The sequence below is a fragment of the Pyxicephalus adspersus genome, chromosome 4 (assembly GCF_032062135.1).
Source record: "Pyxicephalus adspersus chromosome 4, UCB_Pads_2.0, whole genome shotgun sequence".
NCBI lineage: Eukaryota > Metazoa > Chordata > Amphibia > Anura > Pyxicephalidae > Pyxicephalus > Pyxicephalus adspersus.
The window spans coordinates 7,422,868-7,444,903 of NC_092861.1; the positions used below are offsets into that span (position 1 = coordinate 7,422,868).

General features: G+C 42.7%; 1 protein-coding gene and 1 long non-coding RNA gene across 5 annotated transcripts in view; one reads left to right on the forward strand and one right to left on the reverse strand.

Annotated features, from left to right (window-relative positions):
- DTNB (dystrobrevin beta) overlaps positions 1-275 on the reverse strand; it is a 73,283-nt gene extending 73,008 nt beyond the window's left edge. For 2 of the 3 annotated variants that reach the window (XM_072407312.1, XM_072407309.1), the window contains exon 1: positions 252-275. In XM_072407312.1, coding sequence (XP_072263413.1) covers positions 252-262 — 11 coding nt within the window. In that variant the 5' untranslated portion in view covers positions 263-275. The remainder of the gene's footprint in view (positions 1-251) is intronic. The other variant, XM_072407311.1, reaches the window with a different exon arrangement.
- The window catches only part of LOC140328021 (uncharacterized), an 8,603-nt gene extending 1,050 nt beyond the window's left edge, over positions 1-7,553 (forward strand). The window contains exons 1-3 of one of the 2 annotated variants that reach the window (XR_011920214.1): positions 3,323-3,553; positions 3,809-3,964; positions 5,732-7,553. This is a non-coding gene — a long non-coding RNA (uncharacterized lncRNA). Of the gene's footprint in view, positions 1-3,322; positions 3,554-3,808; positions 3,965-5,731 lie in introns of those variants that run through there. The other variant, XR_011920215.1, reaches the window with a different exon arrangement.
- The last annotated feature ends 14,483 nt before the right edge of the window (positions 7,554-22,036 follow it).

Genomic DNA, 22,036 nt, shown 5'->3' on the forward strand with positions numbered 1-22,036 from the left:
TCAGGGGCAGTTGGGTGGTATAAGAAGGGACAGTCTCCCTATATCAGGGGCAGTTGGGTGGTAAAAGAAGGGACAGTCTCACCAAATCAGGGGCAGTTGGGTGGTATAAGGAGGAACAGTCTCACCAAATCAGGGGCAGTTTGGTGGTATAAGGAGGGACAGTCTCACCAAATCAGGGGCAGTTTGGTGGTATAAAGAGGGAGGTATGAAGAGTGACAGCCCCTCCAAATCTGGAATAGTTGTGGATTTACCTCAAGGCCATGAAATAGCCAACTAAAAGGTGACCACAGATTGTAAATGTTGTCCCAGCTGTCTCATGCGGAGTGGTGCCTTTTGGTAAATATCCCCCAGATGTACGTCATGAACTTTGCTTCATACAGGCTCTGCGAGCAATGTACAAGCAATGAACTTCCTCTATGAATGCAGACAACCTTGTTTACCACACCAGAGTGACCTTCTCCTTTCAGAACTTCCTCATTTGAAGAATCAAAGCAATATTGTTTTCTGATATCTGTGTGCACAATAATGGTGAATCAAACTACCAGCCAGTGTCAAAGATTCTGGGACCGTAGGAGCACCGCGACCACTGCACTAGATCCAGTTCTGGTGCTCCCATCTGCTCACAGACCTCTTTTGGTTTTGGAATTTTTGGCCAGGCCTGGGAATGGGAATTATTAGGCCCTGAATTATTAGGCCCTGAAAAAGACTTGTGCCAAGACTGTACACTGAGCTGTACACATGGTCACTAACAAGATGCCAGCACCACTCACTAAGAACCAGCTCCTGATCACTATGAATTTATATTTCTGGACCTTCACGTGGACACCAAACTGTCCAGCAAAGGTTACACAGTGAATGGACCAAACTATTTAACATTGCCAGGGGTGCTTACAATAGTCAACATACCAGCCAACTGTCTTTGATTCAGAGGGATTGCCGTTCTTCATACCCCCCAGGTGTCCCTGATTTAGAGGGACTGCCCCTCTTCATGCCCCCCAGGTGTCCGTGTTTTGGAGGGATTGTCCCTTTTCATACCTCCCAGGTGTCTGTATTTTGGACAGACTGTTTCTCCTTATATCTCCCACCTGCCTCTGATTTGGATGGACTGTCCATCCTCATACCCCTCTTCCCCCCGGTGTCCCCTCTCATACCCCCCCTTCCCCCGAGTGTACCTACCTGGTGTCATACCTTGACACCAAACAACAAAGTTGTTGTTTCATAAGGAAGACTACTAAAACTCTTTACCTATAAGTATCATATTGGATTCTCAAAATTTCATCTTCTTACCTGTGTGCTGATCCCCGTACCTGCAAAAAGCCTGAAGACAAATGACAGTCTCACCAAATCAGAGACAGTTGGGAGGTATCAAGAGGGGCAGTGTCACCAAATCAAGGGCACTTGGGAGGTAGGAAGAGGGACAGTCCCTTCAAATCAGTGAGAGTTGGGTGGTATGAAGACCGACCCTCTCACCAAATGAAGGGCAGGTGGAAGGTAAGAAGATGGAGGTATGAAGAGGGACAGTCCCTCCAAATCAATAGTTAGGGATTTACCACAGAGGCATCCCCTGCAATGGTTCACCGGACTTGGGTTGGAAATAACATCTAACTTGTCCAATTCTGGCAACAATGGAGTGACACCTGTAACAGGTGTGTTCCCTGCAAATAGAGATCCCATCACTGGCGACATCGCTAGCTTGACATCGGTCTATGTTAAATTCTTCTACCTAGTACTGATATCTCCCATTAGACAAAAAAATCTAATATTTAGCAACTTGTTTCCCCCAATCAACCAGTGGATTTTTATGGTGATAACTACAAGTGCCACAGATCCCTTAGGTGTCTTTTCCCTGATCCTTCATACAACGTACCATAAACATCAGAGCCCTGAAATACAGGTGAGAGGTGGGGACTCAGAGGTATCGGGGGGATCTTATATCTACCTCCCGCAGCCATCATCCGCTGCTCTAATGAATCGCTATAAATTGTTAAATACCGCCGCTCTGGTTACACCAACCCTGCGTGGATCCTGCCTGCTTGGGTTGCTCGGAACGTTATGTTTCCCCTGTGCGCCATAACGCGGTTTATTACACGCGGCAAAGCCCTCCGCCCTCACGGCACACACACGCTGAGCCTGGGATATGAGACCACATAACACACATTGAACTCCTAAAGCGAAGAAAAGATAAGACGGTGGATAATGCTGATTTCTCACCCCAGGAATGTCGGGTCAGCAGCTCTCTTTTTAGAAATTCTATAATAAGCAGGATTTTTGTGTCCTGAACAATCTGTAAGGCTGGTAGAACAAGGAACACAGGATACATTCCTGCTGAACGCGCCCCCAGATGATAAAAAATTTGGCTGTTGTATAGGTAAAAGGTCGGTAATCAAGCCAACTATGACTGTGTCTGCGACATGACCAGTGGTGGACAACAGTGGGCCCTTGTGAAGAACTGACTTGGAAACTCCCCACTGAACTGACTTGGAGCTCCCATGGGAGTTCCTGTTGGCCGGGGAGGGTCCGGGGACACTTTACACCTTTCTATGTTCCAACCCTGCACAAGAAAAACGTGCAAACTGCACAAGAGCCATTGGGACTGGAAGGGCCCATTCATTTTAGATATTGTACAAATGGGTGCTGGGAGCCCTCCTCCAGTCATGTTTGGTCACCCCACATTTTTGTCCTGATACCAATGGAGATAGAGTGAAAGTTCTCACTTGGTTAGTAGGTAAAGGAAACGCCCAAAAAGTGGTCTTGTGCAAAAAGTGATAGATATGTATCACTATACCTTAAAATAAATACAATTTGTGAGCAGGCCAGTTCTTTATTGGGACAGGCGATGTCTCTTCTGCAATGAAATGAACTTGCCTGTCTGTTTGCATCAATTTACCTAAACTCCCCCCTCTACACTCCCATGGCCCTCTTCCAGGTTTGGGATCTTTGGCCAGGGCCACCTTCACTGACATCAGTACTACTTCTGTGCCTGGCCCCAATCAATAGAAGTTGCATTTTGCAATGCTGCAACTTTTAGACTTGATGGATAGGTGCCCTGGATTTTCATCTGGTAAGGGGCCCAGAAATTTCTGATGGCTGCCCTCTTTGGCCATTTTGATTGACCAGGTTGGAATGATGCAGCTCCTGCACATGCCAGCAGCTTCTCTCTTCTGCGATAAACAACCTGCCTGGTCGTAATTTCATAATTCTTAGATTCAGTTCCCCTTTAAAGCTGAAAAGAAGAAATTCATAAGGACTTTTATGGTCACCAAAGGATTTTTAATTCTGTGCAGCCACATATGTCATCAGGATGTCTCGGTCACAGAGCAAAGCCAAATTCTTGGCCTTCACTGCAGCAGCATAGCTCTTCTTCATTGGATGACATTGAAAGGGAGAGGCCACATTGTATTTCACAAGCTGTGCTTCCTGATGCTGACAACAATGAGCCACACATGTGTAATGTAGATTCAAACGTGCCCTTCCGCCTCCATGCCAGTGTGGCAGGGCGACAACACAGGGCCAAAATTGGAAGAGATGAACAGAGAGTTGTCACTCTATAACAGTAAGTGAATAAATAATTATCTCCATGGCAGACTCTTGTAATAAAAAATGCAGATCTATAAAATATTAATATGACTTTATGAAGTTTCAATGATTGGGAATCCTTCTACTATCAGAGAAGCAGAGCCACCTTTCTGCCTGTCTCATAGAAGCGGGCATGATTCACCAAAGTTTGTAAGTGATTCACATTGATTTGACATATGGAAACAGTGAATGTGCACGAGATAATAACATTGTCTCTATTATAATTATGCAGACCCCTTTTCAGACCCGGATGTCCCAGTGCAGAACTGGAGGTGGAGATGTTGGATGAAATGTGGTAAGCTTGAGATAAGATAAAGTTCTGAACCCAGAAGATTTCTTCCTGATTCAGATCAACATGCTAAAGAGAAGATGAATCCATACACAGGAGGTAACTTTCACATTCACATTTACATGTATGCTTCTAGAAGTTGGGAACCCCAGGGCCTCATATAAACACATGCAAAGGTTTGCATTATTTCTAAACCAGTATTAAACATTAAATACATTAAACTTCTCCAGCCCTGAATTCTAGGTGAGGTTTCCCATCCTTCCCCCCAGGGCAGTGATTCCATACTCACATCTAATAATTGCTATGTTATGTTTATGTTTAATTCTCCGCTGACACGCGCTGCTGCTAATTACAGCGCTGCATGAACAACACAATCCTGTAATTGTTTCTTAAAGTGAACCTGTCAGCATTTATAAATTGGTGATTGGAGATTAACCTGGACCCGGCATAAAAATTTACACTTTAAATGAATTTTTAGAGCCTGGGTCAGGATTCTCTGTATTGATGGAAAAGTGGAGGCGGCCATTGTTTTATCTGACTTTGTAGAATGGTTCTCTCTATGGTCTCTAGAATGACCAAGAAAGGGTCACAAAAATTGTCCACCATGCAATCAAAATTTTTGAAAGCTGCAAAATGAATAGGATGCTGTAAAGGACGATATACAGAACAGGTATCCATTACCCCCCATCACCTCACCTGCACTCCCTATCTGACATATGCCATTAGGTATATATAATTACACAGCCGCTGTGTCCCATGCTCCCATCCTCCTATGTAAACACTCGAGTGATACATTACAGTATTTTCACCAGAAGTACACCTGGCTCCCATTGTTCTTTATGGGAGCTGAGTCTACTCATGCACAGCAGTGCCCTGTTCAAGTGTTTACATAGAAAGACAGGAGGAACTTATTATATACAGAATGGAAATGGGGACACCTTTGTGATTACAGTTCAGGAAGGCAATAGAAAGAACACGGGGACACAACCTCAATCCATCAGAAAAAAGATCAGAACTGACCTAATATTATACTGAACAGGCAGCTGAGACTTGGAACATGTTTTGGGCTGATTTACTAAGAGAATATATACTCTTTTCACTTAGGTGAATTATCTTCTTGCAAGGGATAATTGATTAAGCTTAGTGAATGTGGTGGCAATTCCTACCTAATCACCTGCAAGGAGATAGTTGGCCAAAGGAATAACCGCCTACAGTGCACCCTATAAAAATAACCTCCTGTAGAATTTAATGGGTTTGAAATGAACAAGGGGTTCAGAGAATGTTCACCAATCTGGAAAAAACCAAACCAGGCCTACCAAACCCCTAAAATACACTGAATTGATTGGCTCTTTGAATTTATTGTCCGGTTTGGCAATGTTGTTTGGCTTCCATGTATATTTACAATGCCAGCAGGCTGATAATTCTGCATTAGGCTGCGTACACACGTCCAATTGGTCCCGTTCGATAATCGGCTCAGGACCGATATTGGACAAGAATCTGGCGCGTGTACAGCGCCCATCATCCATCCTCCGAATGACTGCCCTGGTGGATCCACGGATGATGGACGACGAACGATCGTAGTGGAAGTGAAGGGGGAGAGCGTGGAGCAGGGTGCCATCATTCTCCTCCTCCCCTCTCCACAGAGCAGAACGGTGCTGTATGTACAACACTCGTTCATGCATCATGGAGTCATTAGTCGTTGGAAAAGACAATGATAGCACGTGTGTATGCAGCCTTAGAGTTGGATGGGAACTTTCTATATGTTTACAAATTGAAGGTGGAAAAAAAAAGAAATTGAAAACTGCCAAGGTATTCTGTTCAGCCAGTCTTCTGTTCTTACAAAACTATTATTCTTCTACTTCTCAGGTTTTCTGCTTCCAGGATCAATTTTCTAAAGTAGTCACAGCAGCGGAAAGTGAGAGAAAAATCTTCCAGAGGAGAAAAACTGGTTCAGGGATAGTTGCTGAAGCCTTTCTTTTGTGTCGGAGACAAATACTAAATTGAATTATTCATTTCAAGACACAAACGTTAAAAAACCAAACTGGGATCTCCCTAATCTATCAAAAACACTAGTGGCTTACCTGCTGAGACTGCTATTGTGCCTGGGTTGGTGTGGGGGCCCAATGGTGCCTTCAAGGCCAATGCTGGTTTGGATCCCCACATCTAAAAATTACAATGGGATGGAAGCTCTCCCAGTGTAATTAGTGGGTAATCTGTCACATAGGTGGCTTGCACCGGGTGTATCAGTAGCTGTTCATAGAGCGACCTAATTGGTCATAGTAGTCTCTACACACAGCAGTTCTCCAATTGTAAGAACCAGGCCCAGGCTGTCAGTTTGACAGCTGAGTCATGCCGTCTTTGTCTCGCTGTATGGATCAACTCTGCAAGCTACATTTAAACATGTTTTTATATACATGCATTGTAACAATGCAATTTAATTGTAATATGAAGAAAGACACCATAGCATAGATGGGGGCTTCCATTACTTTTGGGGTCCCACGATTTGTAGATATACCCCTGACTCCAAGGATGTGCAGGTCAAACAATTTGTCCTGAATTCAGAATACAATAGCTGATGAATTGAATATAAACTCAAACATACTTCAATGTGATTGGAAAATTTTACAAACCAGTGTGTGTTTAAAACCAGATCTCCAGTGGTAAATGTGCAAAAATATTTAGCAACACCTATTAAAGCAGTCTTTACTCACATCATTTAATCAAACCTGCACTAGAAGCCAGAAAATAAAACTTGGAATCAGATTGGAAGCCCATACAGTTTTTCCAAAACCACCGTTTAGTAAATCGGATACATTGCGGATGCAAGGTACTGGTATAGGATCCATTGTGGATGCAAAGTGACCCCCAGGCCTCCGGTCTCCTGATGCTCTATTAATGTTGAATTATAAGCGGCCCGGAGTGGACAGGGCCGCCATTGATTGTCCTGTGCTGCGTAGTGAGCAGGCGTGGAGGCAATGAGGCGCAGTGATTATCGATCTGACAGCTAGGAAATAATTGCTCTGTCCTGGGAATCCAGTTGTCATAGCTACGCTGCTACTGTAAATAACAAACATCACGTGTTTAATAGCCTGCTTTTGTACCGCGAGGTGCGCCCCCACAACTGACGCAATGCTGGGGGCCGCACGACTATATCACACAACCTGGAGAAGAAGAAACTTTTTAAATAGTATGCAGAGGTGCCAATGATGCACAATGACATCTCCTTCCTTCAATAAATATATCCCAGACTAATGTGGAACAAAGTCAACGAGCTTTCGCCATAATCATCGAGTATGGACCACATACTATAGGCGTCCTGCAACAATGACAAGTCCAGGAATCTGTCACCACTGTATCCCCTGAAAGCCGCCATCTTCACTACCAACTCTGGATCCAGGAAGATCTTCTTCATCCCTTGAATTCCCATTGTCCATTGAACGTACATTGTCCCCAGTGTCTGGGTTCTATTTTGTAGGCAATATACAAAAAGTAACCAGGAGCTGGTGAAAAGGTTTTTTTTTTGGCAAAAGCCACTTTGCCTGTCGCTCCTGCCAAAAAGCTCCAACCTACTCGTGACTTTTTCCTTTTTTTGGGTTTAGGTACACTTTAAGGTTTAAACAGGGACTTGTGCAAGAATTCTGTTTATTGTTTAGTATAAAAGTGACAATAAATGGAGCTTTGTCCATTACCCCATAATTCTCAGCCTTGGGTACCCCAGTCTCAGCCATTCTGCAGAATCGATTCCATGGGTCACCAGTGTCTGTGGCTTGCTTAGCTCGGTCGCCCTGCTTTGTTCAGGACAGAGACTTCTTCTTAACAGTCATACATCAGTCTGGCACTGTGACCTGTCTGTATGGACATGTGTTGTCCACATGTGTGCACATAAGAGCACCGACTGATTGGAGCCGCCTGTATTTGTGCGTAAGGCCGACCTGTTTGCAAATAGTCTCTGCGCTCGGGATGCCTGTTCCAAGGGACATTTTTACTGCTGAACAAGCGCTCTCTCTCCTAATGTATATCTACAGAGACAATGCTACTGTAAATATATAAATATTGTAAGGGGACAGGCTCAACTCTTCTTCGCAAAGGTAAACCATGCATGAGACAGGGCCATCCAAGAGTAGTTCAAGCAGGATTGTCCTGCTTTTGTATTCAGCAAGGTAGCAAACAAATTAAACCACGCTTTATAAGGGTTTTTTTTGTCTTCCTTAAGAAAGTAGTTTTAGCAAGTTCTGTAGATTGCTTTAAGAGAAAGCTGGATGCATTTCTAGAAGCACAGAATAGACAGACAACAGAAGCCGACCTGTTTGCAATCAGTCTCTGCCCTCGGGATGCCTGTTCCAAGGGACTGTTGAAACAAGCGCTCTCCCTCCAAATGCATCTCCACAGTGACAATGCTACTGTAAATAAATATATTGTAAGGGGACACACTCAACTCATTTTTGCAAGGATAAAAATGCATGAGAGAAGGACACCCAAGAAAAATTTAAGCAGATTTGTCCTGCGTTGGTATTCATTAAGGCAACAAACACATTGGCCCTGATTCATGAAAGCTCTCCAAAGCTGGAGAGAATACACTTTCAGAAGTGAACTGGGTGATCCAGAAACCTTGGAATGGATTTTTAAAAATCATTTGCTATTGGCTAGCAAATGTTTTGAATCCTGGACCAGATCCATTCCAGGTTTGCTGGATCACCCAGCTTCACTAAAGAAAGTGTATTCTTTCCAGCCTTGGAGAGCTTTCATAAATCAGGGTCATTGAACCATGCTTTACAAGAGTTTTTTTTTACTTCCCCCATTAAGTTGTTTTAGCAAGTTCTATAGATTGTTTTAGGAAAAATCTAGATGCTTTTCTAGAAGCTCAGAATATAACTGGGTATTAAAGTTTTAAAGTAAAGACACCAAAGACTGTTGATCAAGGGAACATCCGATTTATCTCACGGGATCAAGAAGAAATTGTCCCCCTTTTGGAGCAAATTAAACCAGGGTTTGCTGGGTATATTTTTGCTTTCCTCTGAACAAACTATGTCTATAAGGTAATATTTGGAATATGCTGGTTTATAGGTTTATTCCTTTAGTACTTGAACTTGCAACTACATGTATGTAGTATATGTACTTTTTCTGTGTTCTGCTAGCAGTCAGCCTTTTCATGCAGCAGCAGGCTTCCACAGCTAGGGGAACCCTAAGAATCCCGTATATAAAGTCCTGGGCACAGCTGAGATTAATATTAATTATGTCTGTATACCAGGTAAGGTGTGGAGCTAAAAATGGAGGCATTATTGCACCCAAAGCTCATCAAAGCCTCCAAGCTCCAAGACCCAAAACATAGCTGACACATATCTACCATCCACAATCGGTATCTCAATAGGATGACATATATAAACTGTTCATATATTTATCTAAGATATAGGACAAGGCTGTATATTCCCTTTAATTCCCATCATAGAAGGTACAAAGCCATCAAAGAGATATCTGATATACTTTCTCATAACAGACACGCTGCACGTTTATCTATCGGACGCAGTTAATGAGGCCGAGTCAGACGAAGGTCCTGGGTGTCTGGAAATTTCATTGATTAAATGTACGCAGTAAAACGAATGGGATGAATACAGTTCCGGTTCGGAGGAGAGCAATAAGCCGTGACACATAATGATGTGCCGAAATAATGACAATGATCGCTTTATTCCTCATTAGTGAGACCTCGTCGACTGAATGAAGCCTTCTGCCAAACGCACAACTGCTTCTAAATGTCACCTTGAGTCAGTGATAGACATACAGTATTACACAGTGGGGAACTAAGATGGGGGTGTATTTTAAAGGACCCTGGAAACTGCAAATCTCTACATTATATTTATGTTTGTATTACCTTGTATTTCATAACTTTCACCTTGATAAAGCATTATAGATTCTCTTTAAGGCATCTCTGATTCTAACAGTGACTTCATAAATTATGAAAAGTGAAGCTTGTGTAACTGTGTTGGCTGTGTTCCCCACTGGGGGCCTTGGACATTCCACCTCTGCAGAGCCAAGGCTAGAAAATATTGGCATTGGTCCTTCATGAAGGGTATGCAATGAGAAAAAAAATAATCTTATGGAAGCGCTGATGCAAGTCCAGTCTTTCTTGACTTTTTTTTAACACGGAGAAACCCTTGATACGACTTTCAGGTCTTCAGGGAAACCCTACTCCAATTACTCTATCTACAGATCACAGTATATTAGCATGGTGGTCATTGGGAAAAATGCCTCTTATATTGCTTCCAATGGGAGGAATGCCAACCCAGAAAGCCAAAAAGATCATTGGTGTCATTTAATATGACCTAGGAGACACATATTGCTCAAGGAACTGCTAGCAAACTCCAGAGGAACTGATGTTACTCAATTTGCAAGGAATATTGTTCCAGTAAAGGGTTCTATAGTTAACTGCAGTTTTGTGCACACTGTTCACCATAAAAGAACAGTAGGTATGCAGGGAGGATTCCACTGGATACAGAAAGGTCAAGACTGCAAATATGTTTGGACCACATGCAGCAGGAGACAGAAGGCCAGAGAACAAAGAGATGACTGATGTTGCCGAATAATAGAGGGATGGGTGGAATGGGAGGATCTGCTGGGATCTTCACCGAGATGCACATATTGTGGAATGGCCTTAATATTAGAACCATCTTGAAATCCAAAGTGCTTTTGGATACACATCTTCAAACAAAATCCTTGCTGGGCTGTTGTGTGTTTCATGAAACTACGAGAAACCAAGATTAGAGAAATATTGCAGGAAAGTGTCAGGGACTGTTCAAGACACCTTTAGAAACTTTTATTTCTGTCTGAGATTTTTTTATCAGCTTCAAGCTTGAAGCTACAACAGGAACAAAGAGCAAATCTCTGCATGAATAAAGAAACATTTTCTTTGATGCTAGTTACTGGAATAGGTGCCATCATTGGATGATCTCCTAAATACTCTTGGTATAGGGACATGTGTAACACATCAGATCTCAAACAGTCACAGACTTTATTAAACCCCCAAAGGTTCTAATTTAAGGCAAGTTCAGTGTAAATGTGGTTGTTATTATAGACATCATACCAAAAACCTATCTCTAGATAATTACTTTTTAGTTCTGCCTGTGTTTCCACTGGGAATATTACCCCATAAGTCCTACCCCAGTTACACCTATGTAAGAAATTGGGTGGGAGGGTCAACAAGATAAATAGGTCCATACTGTAATGAAAAATTGCCAGATGACACAACAATAGCTAGCTATACACTATTTGACGTTTAGTTCACTTTTTATTCTGATCCGCTTGGATTTCCAACTACCGGTATTGTATTACCATGTACCACAGACGTTCCAGGGTTTAACGGGCAATTTACATGAACAGATACCAGTTGGGAGGCCTCCAAAACCCAATGGACAATGGAAACTTTTTAGACCTAACCTAATCAAGGTTCTTTTGATTCTACACTTGACATCGATCATTTTTGGTGGATTGAATTCAGAATCACATGGTCTATGAAATAATTAAATTGAACCGATCATCAAATTGATCCATGCTCATTTGAAAAATCAACCCATGTATGGACTTCTATGCTTATGCTTACTAACATATTTGCATCCATTGAAGACATTTCCCTTCATTTCCTGCTCCATAACATACACCAGTGAATAAAGCTAAGAAAGCCAAGGATGTAAAATATCTGATTTTCATAGCAGTTGTACAGAGTTCTGCACTACCATCCCTTTTTCTGACAAGCTCGTCGTGGAGATGACTTTAAAACACATTAAGATCCTAATAACAGTTTATTTGACTTGTTTATTGCTACAGCGATTGTTAAATGATTAGAATCTCCTACAATGTATCCTCGGTTATCGCACCACTGACAGCTGTTTGAGCGCATTTCAGCCTCGTAGAAAGGCCTGAGTGCGGTCATGTGTCTGCAGATCTCGGTCTGGATTGTGTAGTGGATTTTGGTGGCTTCGCTCCAATCAGATTGGCGGCTGAGATGCTCCCTGAATAATTTAGTGTGTCTGGCAGCTGCCAGTAACATAAATCCAGAAGATGGAGATGACACCACTCCCTGATGAAGGACTGCTTCTTTGAAGATCGGAGCGTCATACATTGCACAGAACAATGAATATTCCCATCATAACATAGAGCTAGGTATCAAAACTGAATATAAAGAAGCGGTGATCTGATATAAATTTTTAAAACCTGTTAAACATTTTTACAATACCTTATTTATAAGTGAGAACAGATATGATATGACAACGACAAAGTTATGAATTTCATACCATAGCTACTCTAAAATGGCAATTTGCAGCTCAATTCAGTTTAATGGAATAGTGAATCATACACCACATATTCTGGAAATATAGGGGTAGGGCACCGTAGTGGCTGAGCACTACTACATCTAGAAGTGGTGATCAGCGAAGAAGGGGCAAAAAGGACATTAGTTTATCTACACCAATAATCTCCACTGTGCCCTATGACTGATTTATGTAGTAGCACTTCCTCTAGGCCAGTGGTTGCCAAACGTTTCGGTCCTGCGGATCATTAAAATCACCGGCTCACAACCGCGCATGCACAGGGAGCCAGGTGTCACTCAGACGTGGTCTGCGGCTCTGGCTGGTGCGTCCCCCTGGCGGGGTTCTTCTCCTGACCTCGGTCGAGGCTGCACCGACCAGAGCTGCAGACCACGCTGCTCTAGGCCACCCATTTTACAACCGAAGGTTGTAAACTCCATAGAGTTCCTCTAGAGCAGTGTATCTCAACCAAGGTTCCTCCAGAGGTTGCAGGGGGTTCCTTGAGTAATGAGCAGTTTGTGCCTCTCCGGTCAGTTTAATTGACATCAATTCTTTTTTTGGCCATCTGTAAGGGTGACATTCTTCCCAATGACCAGCAATGGAAGAGGAATTCTTCCCATTGACCACCACACTAATGTACTGTGAGCTGAGAATATAGTAATCATAGGGGTTCCCTGAAGACCTAAAAGCTATTTCAATATTAAAAATGGAAAGCATGATGTTCAGGTTTCTAGGAGTCATTTGAGCTGTGACTGATTGGCCTACCGTTTCATTCTGCCTGCATAATTCCAGGGCCAGTTATATGACACCATAAATTTTCAGATGCCTGGTTGACATTCTGATCAAGGTGGTTAGTCTTCTAAGAGGTGCCCTATGTAAGGATGTAATCCATATTCCATTCATATATGTACATCGAGCTAGGTCACGTCCCCAAAAAGTGCCAAATTATAAATTCTTTGAGACTTAATCCAGGGAATTACTTCAACATCATCATCACCATCTTCATCCTCTACTTGAATCACTCTTCACTACTGAACTGACCTCCTTCATCTGCCTGCACCTAATCTGCTTTTATCTCTCCTTCCACAGGTATTCTGTGCAATCTGACCACCATCCCGATTCTGTGTGCAATGTCCATGAGATTGTCTATGGTATGCTGAGCATTTTAGATGAATTTACTGCACAAATTTGAATCTGGTCATAGCACTATCTGTTCCCTATCCACTTGACCCAGTTTAGTGGTATTTGATTTAAATGACCTGCCAATCCCCTCCCCTACCCAGGTTGAATTGATATCCAAAATTCCCTGTTACTCCTATCAGTCCATTCATATTCAGGGCTCAAAACACTTCGATATAAACATTAGGCTAGGTCACATGCCCAAATCTTGTGTGCCAAATTATAAGTGCTTTGAGAATTAGTTCAGGAGTTGGAACAGAATTTGACATACCATCACACTCTGCTAATCCCATCTCATATCTCTCGACTGAACCATCATTGAACCACCTGAACGCCTACACTACCCCTGCTGCTGCCATCCTGAACGTTTTTTTACCAAGCTTCTCCGTGACTGATTGCTATACCACTCCTGGAACTCAACAAGATGACAATCTTCACTACAACCCATATTACAGGAGCTGCTCACATAGACTTCAGTCTGCTGCACTGTATTATGTACTCCTATGACTCACAATTAACTGTACTATGTATGGCTCACCCTGCACTCTCTTTGCTTGCTCTATTACCTCTCCTCACCCCCACCAACTCCTTCTCTGTTTGCTCCTTCGCTCTCCTGCTTTCCCTGTCTGTACTTCTGCACGTTTTCTCTCTTTTACTTCTTGCTGGTGACATCTCACCCAACCCTGGTCCCCCTCACAGCTTCTCTCTTCCCTACCCTTCCACCAACATTCACCCTTCTAACTTCATTACTATCCCCACTACCTATAAGTTCTTACCCCCTTTTTCTGGCAGTCTGTTGGCAATAAATGAACCTCTATCCACAACCTTCTCCTCTCTAAATCTCTAAACTTCCTGGCTCTCACTGAAACTTGGCTTTCCTCTCTGACTCTGCCTCTGCTGCTGCTCTCTCCTATGGAGGCCTGCACTTTACACATACCCCTAGACCTGGCAACAGAGTCGGGGGTGGTGTGGGTATCCTTCTCTCCCCTAACTGTACATACAGAGTCCTCCCTACCCCGCCCTCTCCCACCTCTTTTTAGGTCCACTACGTCCGTCTTTTCCGCCCCCTACCCCTTATTGTTGCTGTTGTCTACCACCCCCCCGGCCCTGTCTGACAATATTTGGACAACTTTGCCTCTTGGCTCCCACATATTCTTTCCCATGACCCCACTCTCATCCTTGGCGACGTCAATGTTTCAGTCAATGGCCTTACCCATCCTTCCCCAGCAAAACTGCTCCCCATCACCTCCTCCTTTGGACTCACACAAAACATCAATGGCCCCACACACATATCGCTGGACACACTTTAGAGCTGGTATATTCCAAACTCTGCAACCTTACCATTCTTGAAAATTCACAGTTCGTCCTTTCTGACCACAATCTTATCACCTTCATCCTATCGAACTCTTGCCTCCCTTTGCCAAATCCCAGACCTGGTAAATGGCAGAGAGATATCCGTAACCTTGAACAAAACCTATTCTCAAACTGCCTTAGGTCCCTAACCCCCTCCCTCTCCAAAATCACCTCTCCAGATGAAGCTGCCACCATGTTAAACCACTCTCATTCCCTGGCTCCAGATAAAGTTGCCCCGCCACCTTCCGCCCCGCCAACCCCCAACCCTGGCAAAACAATTACACCAAACACTTACAAAAGACTGTTTGAGCGCAGCTGAGCGCCAGTAGAGAAAATCTGTCCTCAGCGCTGACTTCATGGACTACAAAGCCAAACTACAAAGCATTACCACAGAACTCACTGTCTCCAATTCTTTCTCTGCAGTCATTTCCTTTCAAGCTTCTAACCTAACAACTGACTCCCTCCTAAACCCCACACCTGCTCCCCCCACAACATCCATCTCTGCCCAAGACATTGCCACCTACATTAGAGATAAAATTGACAAAATCAGACATGATGTCTCTGCCCATCGAGCCAATCCAACCATACCCACCCCTTCCACCTGTAAATCATCACTGGCCTCCCTCAGCCCTGTTACTGCGGACAAAGTCTTAACTCTTCTCTCATCATCTCCATCTACTACCTGTCCGCTTGACCTAATTCCCGTGCCCATTCCTCCACCCTGGCGGCTGCCCTAACCCAACTATTCAATCTCTCCCTCTCTGCTGGTAAATACCCTTCTGCTTTCAAACATGCCATATTTCTCCCTATCCTGAAAAAACCCTCACTGGACCCCTCCATACCTTCTAGCTACCGTCCTATCGCCCTTCTCCCATATGTGTTCAAAATTCTTCAGGGCCTTGTCTACAAAAGACTCACCCATTACCTGAGCACCAACTCTCTCCTTGACCCTCTCCAGTCTGGTTTTAGAGCTGCCCACTCCACTGAAACAGACCTTACTAAAGTGGCCAATGACCTCATCAGAGCTAAGTCTCAAGGCAACTTTTCCCTGCTCCTTCGCCTTGATCTTTCCTCTGCTTTTGACACTGTTATCTCCCCTTCTAATACAAATCATGCCTCCATTGGTATCTGTGACACTGCTCTCTCTTGGTTTGCTTCCTATCTGTCTGACCGCTCCTTTCAAGTTTCTTTCAATGGTAACTCCTCCTCACCCACTCTCCTCCCTGTTGGTGTTCCCCAAGGGTCAGTCCTTGGACGGGTTCTCTTTTCTCTGTAAACCTCCTCTCTCGGTAGTCTCATATCCTCCTTTGGCTTACAGTACCATCTGTATGCTGATGAAACCCAAATTTATCTGTCCACCCCTGACCTGTCTCCCTCAGTCCTGGATAAGGTCTCATGCTGCCTGTCAGCCATCTCATCATGGATGTCTGACCGATTCCTGAAACTCAACCTGGATAAAACAGAACTCATCATCATCCCTTCAAATTCCAAATCTCCCCCTGACAGATTTCTGTTAGTAACACTATTATTCGGGCCTCCCATCAGGCACGTTGTCTTGGCGTCACCTTTGACTCTGCCCTCTCATTTACCCCCCATATTCAGAACATTTCCAGGTCCTGCCACTTTCACTTACGCAACATCTCCAAAATCTCCCCCTACCTGTCTCTTGAGACCACCAAACTCTTTGTACACACTCTGATCATCTCTCATCTGGACTACTGTTACCTCCTCCTCTCTGGTATTCCACTGACTTTCTCCTCTGAAATCTATTATGAATATTGCAGCCAAACTCATCCATCCTTCCCTCCGCTCCTCTTCCGCTGCATCTCTTTGTAGTTCTCTTCATTGGCTTCTATTTTACCTTAGAATCAAAATTTAAGCTCCTGTGCTTTGCCTTCAAATCCCTCCACAGTTCTTGTCCCACTTACATTTCTGACCTGGTAGAAAAATACTCCTCCAGCCGCTCCCTCCGCTCCTCCGATGACCTACTACTAACTTCCTCACTCATAACCTTATCACATGCATGGCTCCAAGACTTTTCTACTGTTCTACTGTTTAGACTGTTTAATGTACTGTGGTGCTATATAAATCCTGTTTATTAATAATAATGTTAGTAATAATAATAATGTAATACTTTCATCCATGTACTTAAAACGTCTAACACCAAAGCAGACTCCTTTTACACCAAGGATGGGATTTTGTTTATACAACAGAGTGGGTCGAAAATTTACCACCTTTGGATCTTGGACAATCAATATTTTCAGTGTCACATTCCATAAAGATTGGATTAAGATGTTAATGCTGTGTGGATAAAAATGCTGGGTATTTTCCAAAACTGGTAGAACTGAAGAAGCCTAGATAGCTGTGATACGTCTTCAACACTACAAGAACAAGTCTAGTTAGATGTGGCTACCTACTACTAGATATACAATGACCTGGATAAATGAGAACTCTCAAAAAATATCCCTGAAGAAGAACATTGTTCTGCCTTAAATTTGCTTCTCGGTGTCCCATGTACTGCCCTGGTAGCACCCATGAGCCTTCCCCTGCAGACCCAGTATAGGTTGCTACGGATTAGAAAAGCATTCTTCTGCAAAGAGGTCCAGCCACCTTTATACACCACTATGTTAAGTTGTTGGGGTGACCATACAATGTTTAGTTTCTAAAGAAAAGATTTCTCAATTACTATTAAAGCTTCAAGGTCAATTAAAATAATAAACCCATATCTTCAGAGTCACCAATTGGCTAAACAGAAAGGACACAAATTTTCCATTGTGCTGAAAAATGTTAGTGACTGATTTATGCTATCTTAACAGTTTTTCTTACTTCCTATTGCTGATACCTATAAAATAAAATTCTAGAAATGCTCCATTGCACCAGAACTTAAAAGAGCGTTACTGGAACTTTGCAGTCACATGACCATTGGGAGCCAATGGTGTGGAAGCTGGGAATTGGATTATGTAACATTTTATTAGGATTATATTTATAATACCATGTAATTCAGAAAAGTACATTGTTTCTATAGCAAGAACCCAACCTTGACATGCTTTCAGTATAAAAGCCGTAAAAGAACGCCTGCACCAATAACGTTCAACGATGCAACGCTTTCTGTTATAAAACATGGTTTGCATGGTTTTATTTCTCTGGAATTGTTTGGTAGTTTCCTATAAATAAACACTGCTTTAAAGATGATTTGCAGGCAAATAACAGAACACACAAATACCTGTATGCCAACTGTCTTCATAATTGCTAGGATTTGTAATTATTAATAACTAGTATTTATATATTTATATATAGCACTGACATATTACACGGTGCCTCACAGTCCATAGTCATGGCAATAGTTGTCCCCCAAAGGGGCTCACAATCCTATGTCCCTACCATAGTCATATGTCATTACCGCAGTCTAAGGCCAATTTTGGGGCAAAGCCAAGTAACCTAACTGCATGCTTTTGTGGAATGTAGAAGGAGACCAAGGGGGAACCCACACAAACACAAAAAGAATCTGCAAACTCCATGCAGATAGTGTCTTGGATGAGATTTGAACCAGGAACTGCAACAGCACGAGTGGTAACCTCTGAGCCACTTTTATAGTTGCCCCCTTATGAAAAGCACAGCCAGTGATACTGCTTTATCTAACAGAATACAAAGGGGTCATTTCTCCATTCCTGTGGTTTACAGAAAATGTTTATATGAGGACTGGAGTTGGACAATCCTGGTCTAGACATTAGGGTTGTGTAGATTCGTTTCATGGGTAAAATCTGAACTCGACTTCAGTTTAAGGACTTTATTTAAAAAACTGGAAATTTGACATTCCCTCAAACATTTCCATTTACTGTCATTGAAACACATGGACCTGGAAGTCCATTGGAGGGTATGTCAGTTTTTTAAATAGGGCCCTGAATGTTCCTATCCATACCTTTTAAAGACATATAGGTTAACACATAGTTAGCGACTCGCTGACCTTCTGGGGTGAATGTTGGCCAATGTGACCAGGAAGTGGAAATAGGGGGAAGTCAATGAAAATTGGAGATGGTTTTAAAATATGGTGTCTGTGTTTGTGAAGAGCTACAGTAGACTTTGAGTCAGGATGTTGGATTCAGGTGATTATTTTCCATTTCTTTATACCGAAGTTAAAAATATAAAGGTTCCTACAAAATCTGGTTTCATACTTTGTATTCTCTAATCTACTTTTGTCAGATGGCATCTTCTGCAATGTGGCTTTTATTTTGCCTTCATTGCCACAATACCCTAACCAATCATGATGTCACTGTTCATACACCACCAATCGATTAAAGAGAACCAAAACTCAAAAAAAGTTACCAGGTAGTAGTAGAAATTGATACAAAAACAAGCAATGTCTCTTTTGTAAAAAAATAAACCCCCGGCACTTGGAGGCTCTGTGTGCAGCGTTACACTAAACTTGTTGGTTGGTGGTAGCAGAAGCTCAGCACCCAACGATAGGTTTAGTTCCGCTTCAAGCCCTTTTGAAGTCACAAAAACTTATACAGTCAGAGAGTGATTTAACCAACCACTTTCATTCTCATAATCTTACCATAACTGTACTGTTATAGCTGTGCAGTGCTCCTTGTAATTTGACATATCTGGTCAGAAAAGGCCCATCATTTATATATATAAGGGGACACATCCTGAAGAGCATGGCACTTACTCATCTTTCATCTGACCAAACATTGACCATGCTGTGCAATGCACCTAATCTTACAGACCTGATTAGACGAGGTCCTTCTGTTCTTCTGTGGGGACACTGGAGCTAAAGATGTATGGTGGTTTCTGGTCAAATATCCAGAGTTTGACCACGCTGACCAGTGCTCCTCATAATCTATTAGATACGGTCAGAGAAAGACTCCCTCGTCTTCTGTCTCAAGACGCTAGAACTGAAAGGTATGGCTGTTTCTCATCTTTCATATGATCAGAGTGTGGCCATATTGTCCAATGTCCTTTGTAATCTGATAAACCTGGTCAGATATGGCTCCTCACTTCCATGCTGTATTATCCTCCCTATAATCTGATAGACCTGGTCGGACAAGGCCACCCTCTTCCTCTATGGGAAGACACCAGTGCTAAAGGATTGAATTTGACCATACTGTCCAATGATCTCCTGTCAGACATGGTCCCTGTGTGAGGACATTGTTGATGATGGTATGGTTTTTACTCATCTCTCTTAAAAATTTACCACCCTGTCCAGTGCTCATTATGACCCAATGGCCCCTCTCTCAGATACGGCCCCTCTCTTATCCATATCCATATCTCTTATCCATATCTCTTATCCCCTCTCTTATCCATATCCATATCTCATATTTGTGAGGACAATGAATCTGAAAAATATTGCTGTAACTCATTTGCAATAAATAAGTATGGCCAGGCTGTCCACTTCTCCTCAAAATCTCACTGATCTGATCAGGAGCAGGCCTCTCTTCATTATTGTTAGGACAATGGAACTGAAGGTTCTGGCTGTTTCTCATGTTTTATCTGACCAGAGTTTTACCACAGATATAGTCCCTCTATTTGTCTTCGTGAGGACACATCTTTCATATCACCAGAGTATGACCAGGTTGTCCACCGCTCCTCAAAATCTGACAGACCTGGCCAGAAGAAGACCTCTCTTCATGTTTGTAAATACCCTGGCAATATGGGATAAGGCTGTTTCTCATCTTTTTTCTGACCAAAATTTGACCTCAGATATGGTTCCTCAATTGTTTTGTGCGGCTAATCTGTCCTAATACCAGAGTATGACCATGTGAGGACACATCTTCCATAGTACCCAATTATGACCAGTGCTCTTCAAAATCTGACAGACTCGGTCATATGTGACCCCTCTCTTCATCTTTGTGAGAAATCTAGCACAGAAAAGTATGACTGTTTCTCATTTTTTATATGACTAGAGGTTGACTATGTTGTCAAGTGCTCTTCATAATCTGACTGATCAGAAATCTCGAATTTCTAGCCATACATAGTTCCTTGATTCTTCAGTGAGGACGCTGGAACTGATCGGTAAGGATGTTACTCTGTATATAAGGATATGCTGTCCAATGCCCCTCGAAATCTCACAGAGCTGGTCAAACAAAGCCCCTCTCTTTTCCTGTGTGAGGACCCTGGAAATGAAGGGTATGGCGATTTCTCATCTTTGATATGACCAGAGTTTGCCCACACTGTCCAGTACTCTTCCTGGCCTGACAACACCCATCTCTTCTTCTATGTGAGGACACCAGTGCTAAAGGATATAGTAGATGTTTTCCAATATAAGACCAGTGTGTGACCACTGTTTCCAGTGCTCTTTATCATCTGACGACATACACTCTCCATCTCTGGTCAGAAATGGGTCCTCACTTTGTCTTTGAGGACACTCGTGCTGAAGGGTATGGCTCATTACTCCCCTCTCTTTATCTTTGTTAGGAATTCGGAACTGAACAGTATGGATGTTCCTGGATCTCGGTTGACTTTTGAGGGAGCGGACATTGTTCTGCGAAACACAATGAAAGCACAATTGTAAACGCATTGACTATGGAAGTACAATTGTAATAGAACCGAGTTGCGTTTTAAAGTAATTTATTATGTTTTTTATTTGCTGTTGTTTAAGAAATGTTATTTATTTTAATTGATTATTTGATGATTAATGCCTTAAAAGTCCTGTTAATGATTCATCTTTGTGATGTTTAAAGCGTTATTGAATTTGGGATGTGGCTTTGTTAGTTGTTATGGGGATATAATGGAATGCTATAATATTTTGTATGGCTGTTCGTATTCTTTTACTTTATATTTACTGATCTACAGTACCCTTTGTAGTTTGAAAGGAATGGTAGAACAATCCCCATTTCTGGTCTGATGTGCCGTCTTTGTGAGGACATTGGAACTGAAGGGTATGGCTTTTTCTCTTTCATATGACCGGAGTATGACCATGCTGTCCAGTGCTCCTTAAAAGCTAACTTTCCCGGTCAAAAAAGACCCTTCCTATATTTGTGGGGACACTGAAATTGAAGGGTTTGGCTACCATCATTCTTAATACCTGAGTCTGACCATGCTTTCTGGTGCCCCTCAAATTCATACAGACCTGGTCAGACAAGGACTCCCATTTCATCTTTGTAGGACACTAGTTATCAAAAATATAGCTCCTCTTACTTGTCCTTCAAAAGACCAGGGTATGACCATCCTGTGGTCCATGGTCAGACAACCATGGCGATGACCCATTTCTGATCAGACTAGGTCCATCTTTTTGTCTTTCTAAGGTCACATGTCACTTAGACAAAGCCTTGTGTGTCCCCAGTGTGTCCCCATTTCACCTTTCCATTCCGACCCTCATCCCTATCACTGCATTGGTTTATATATC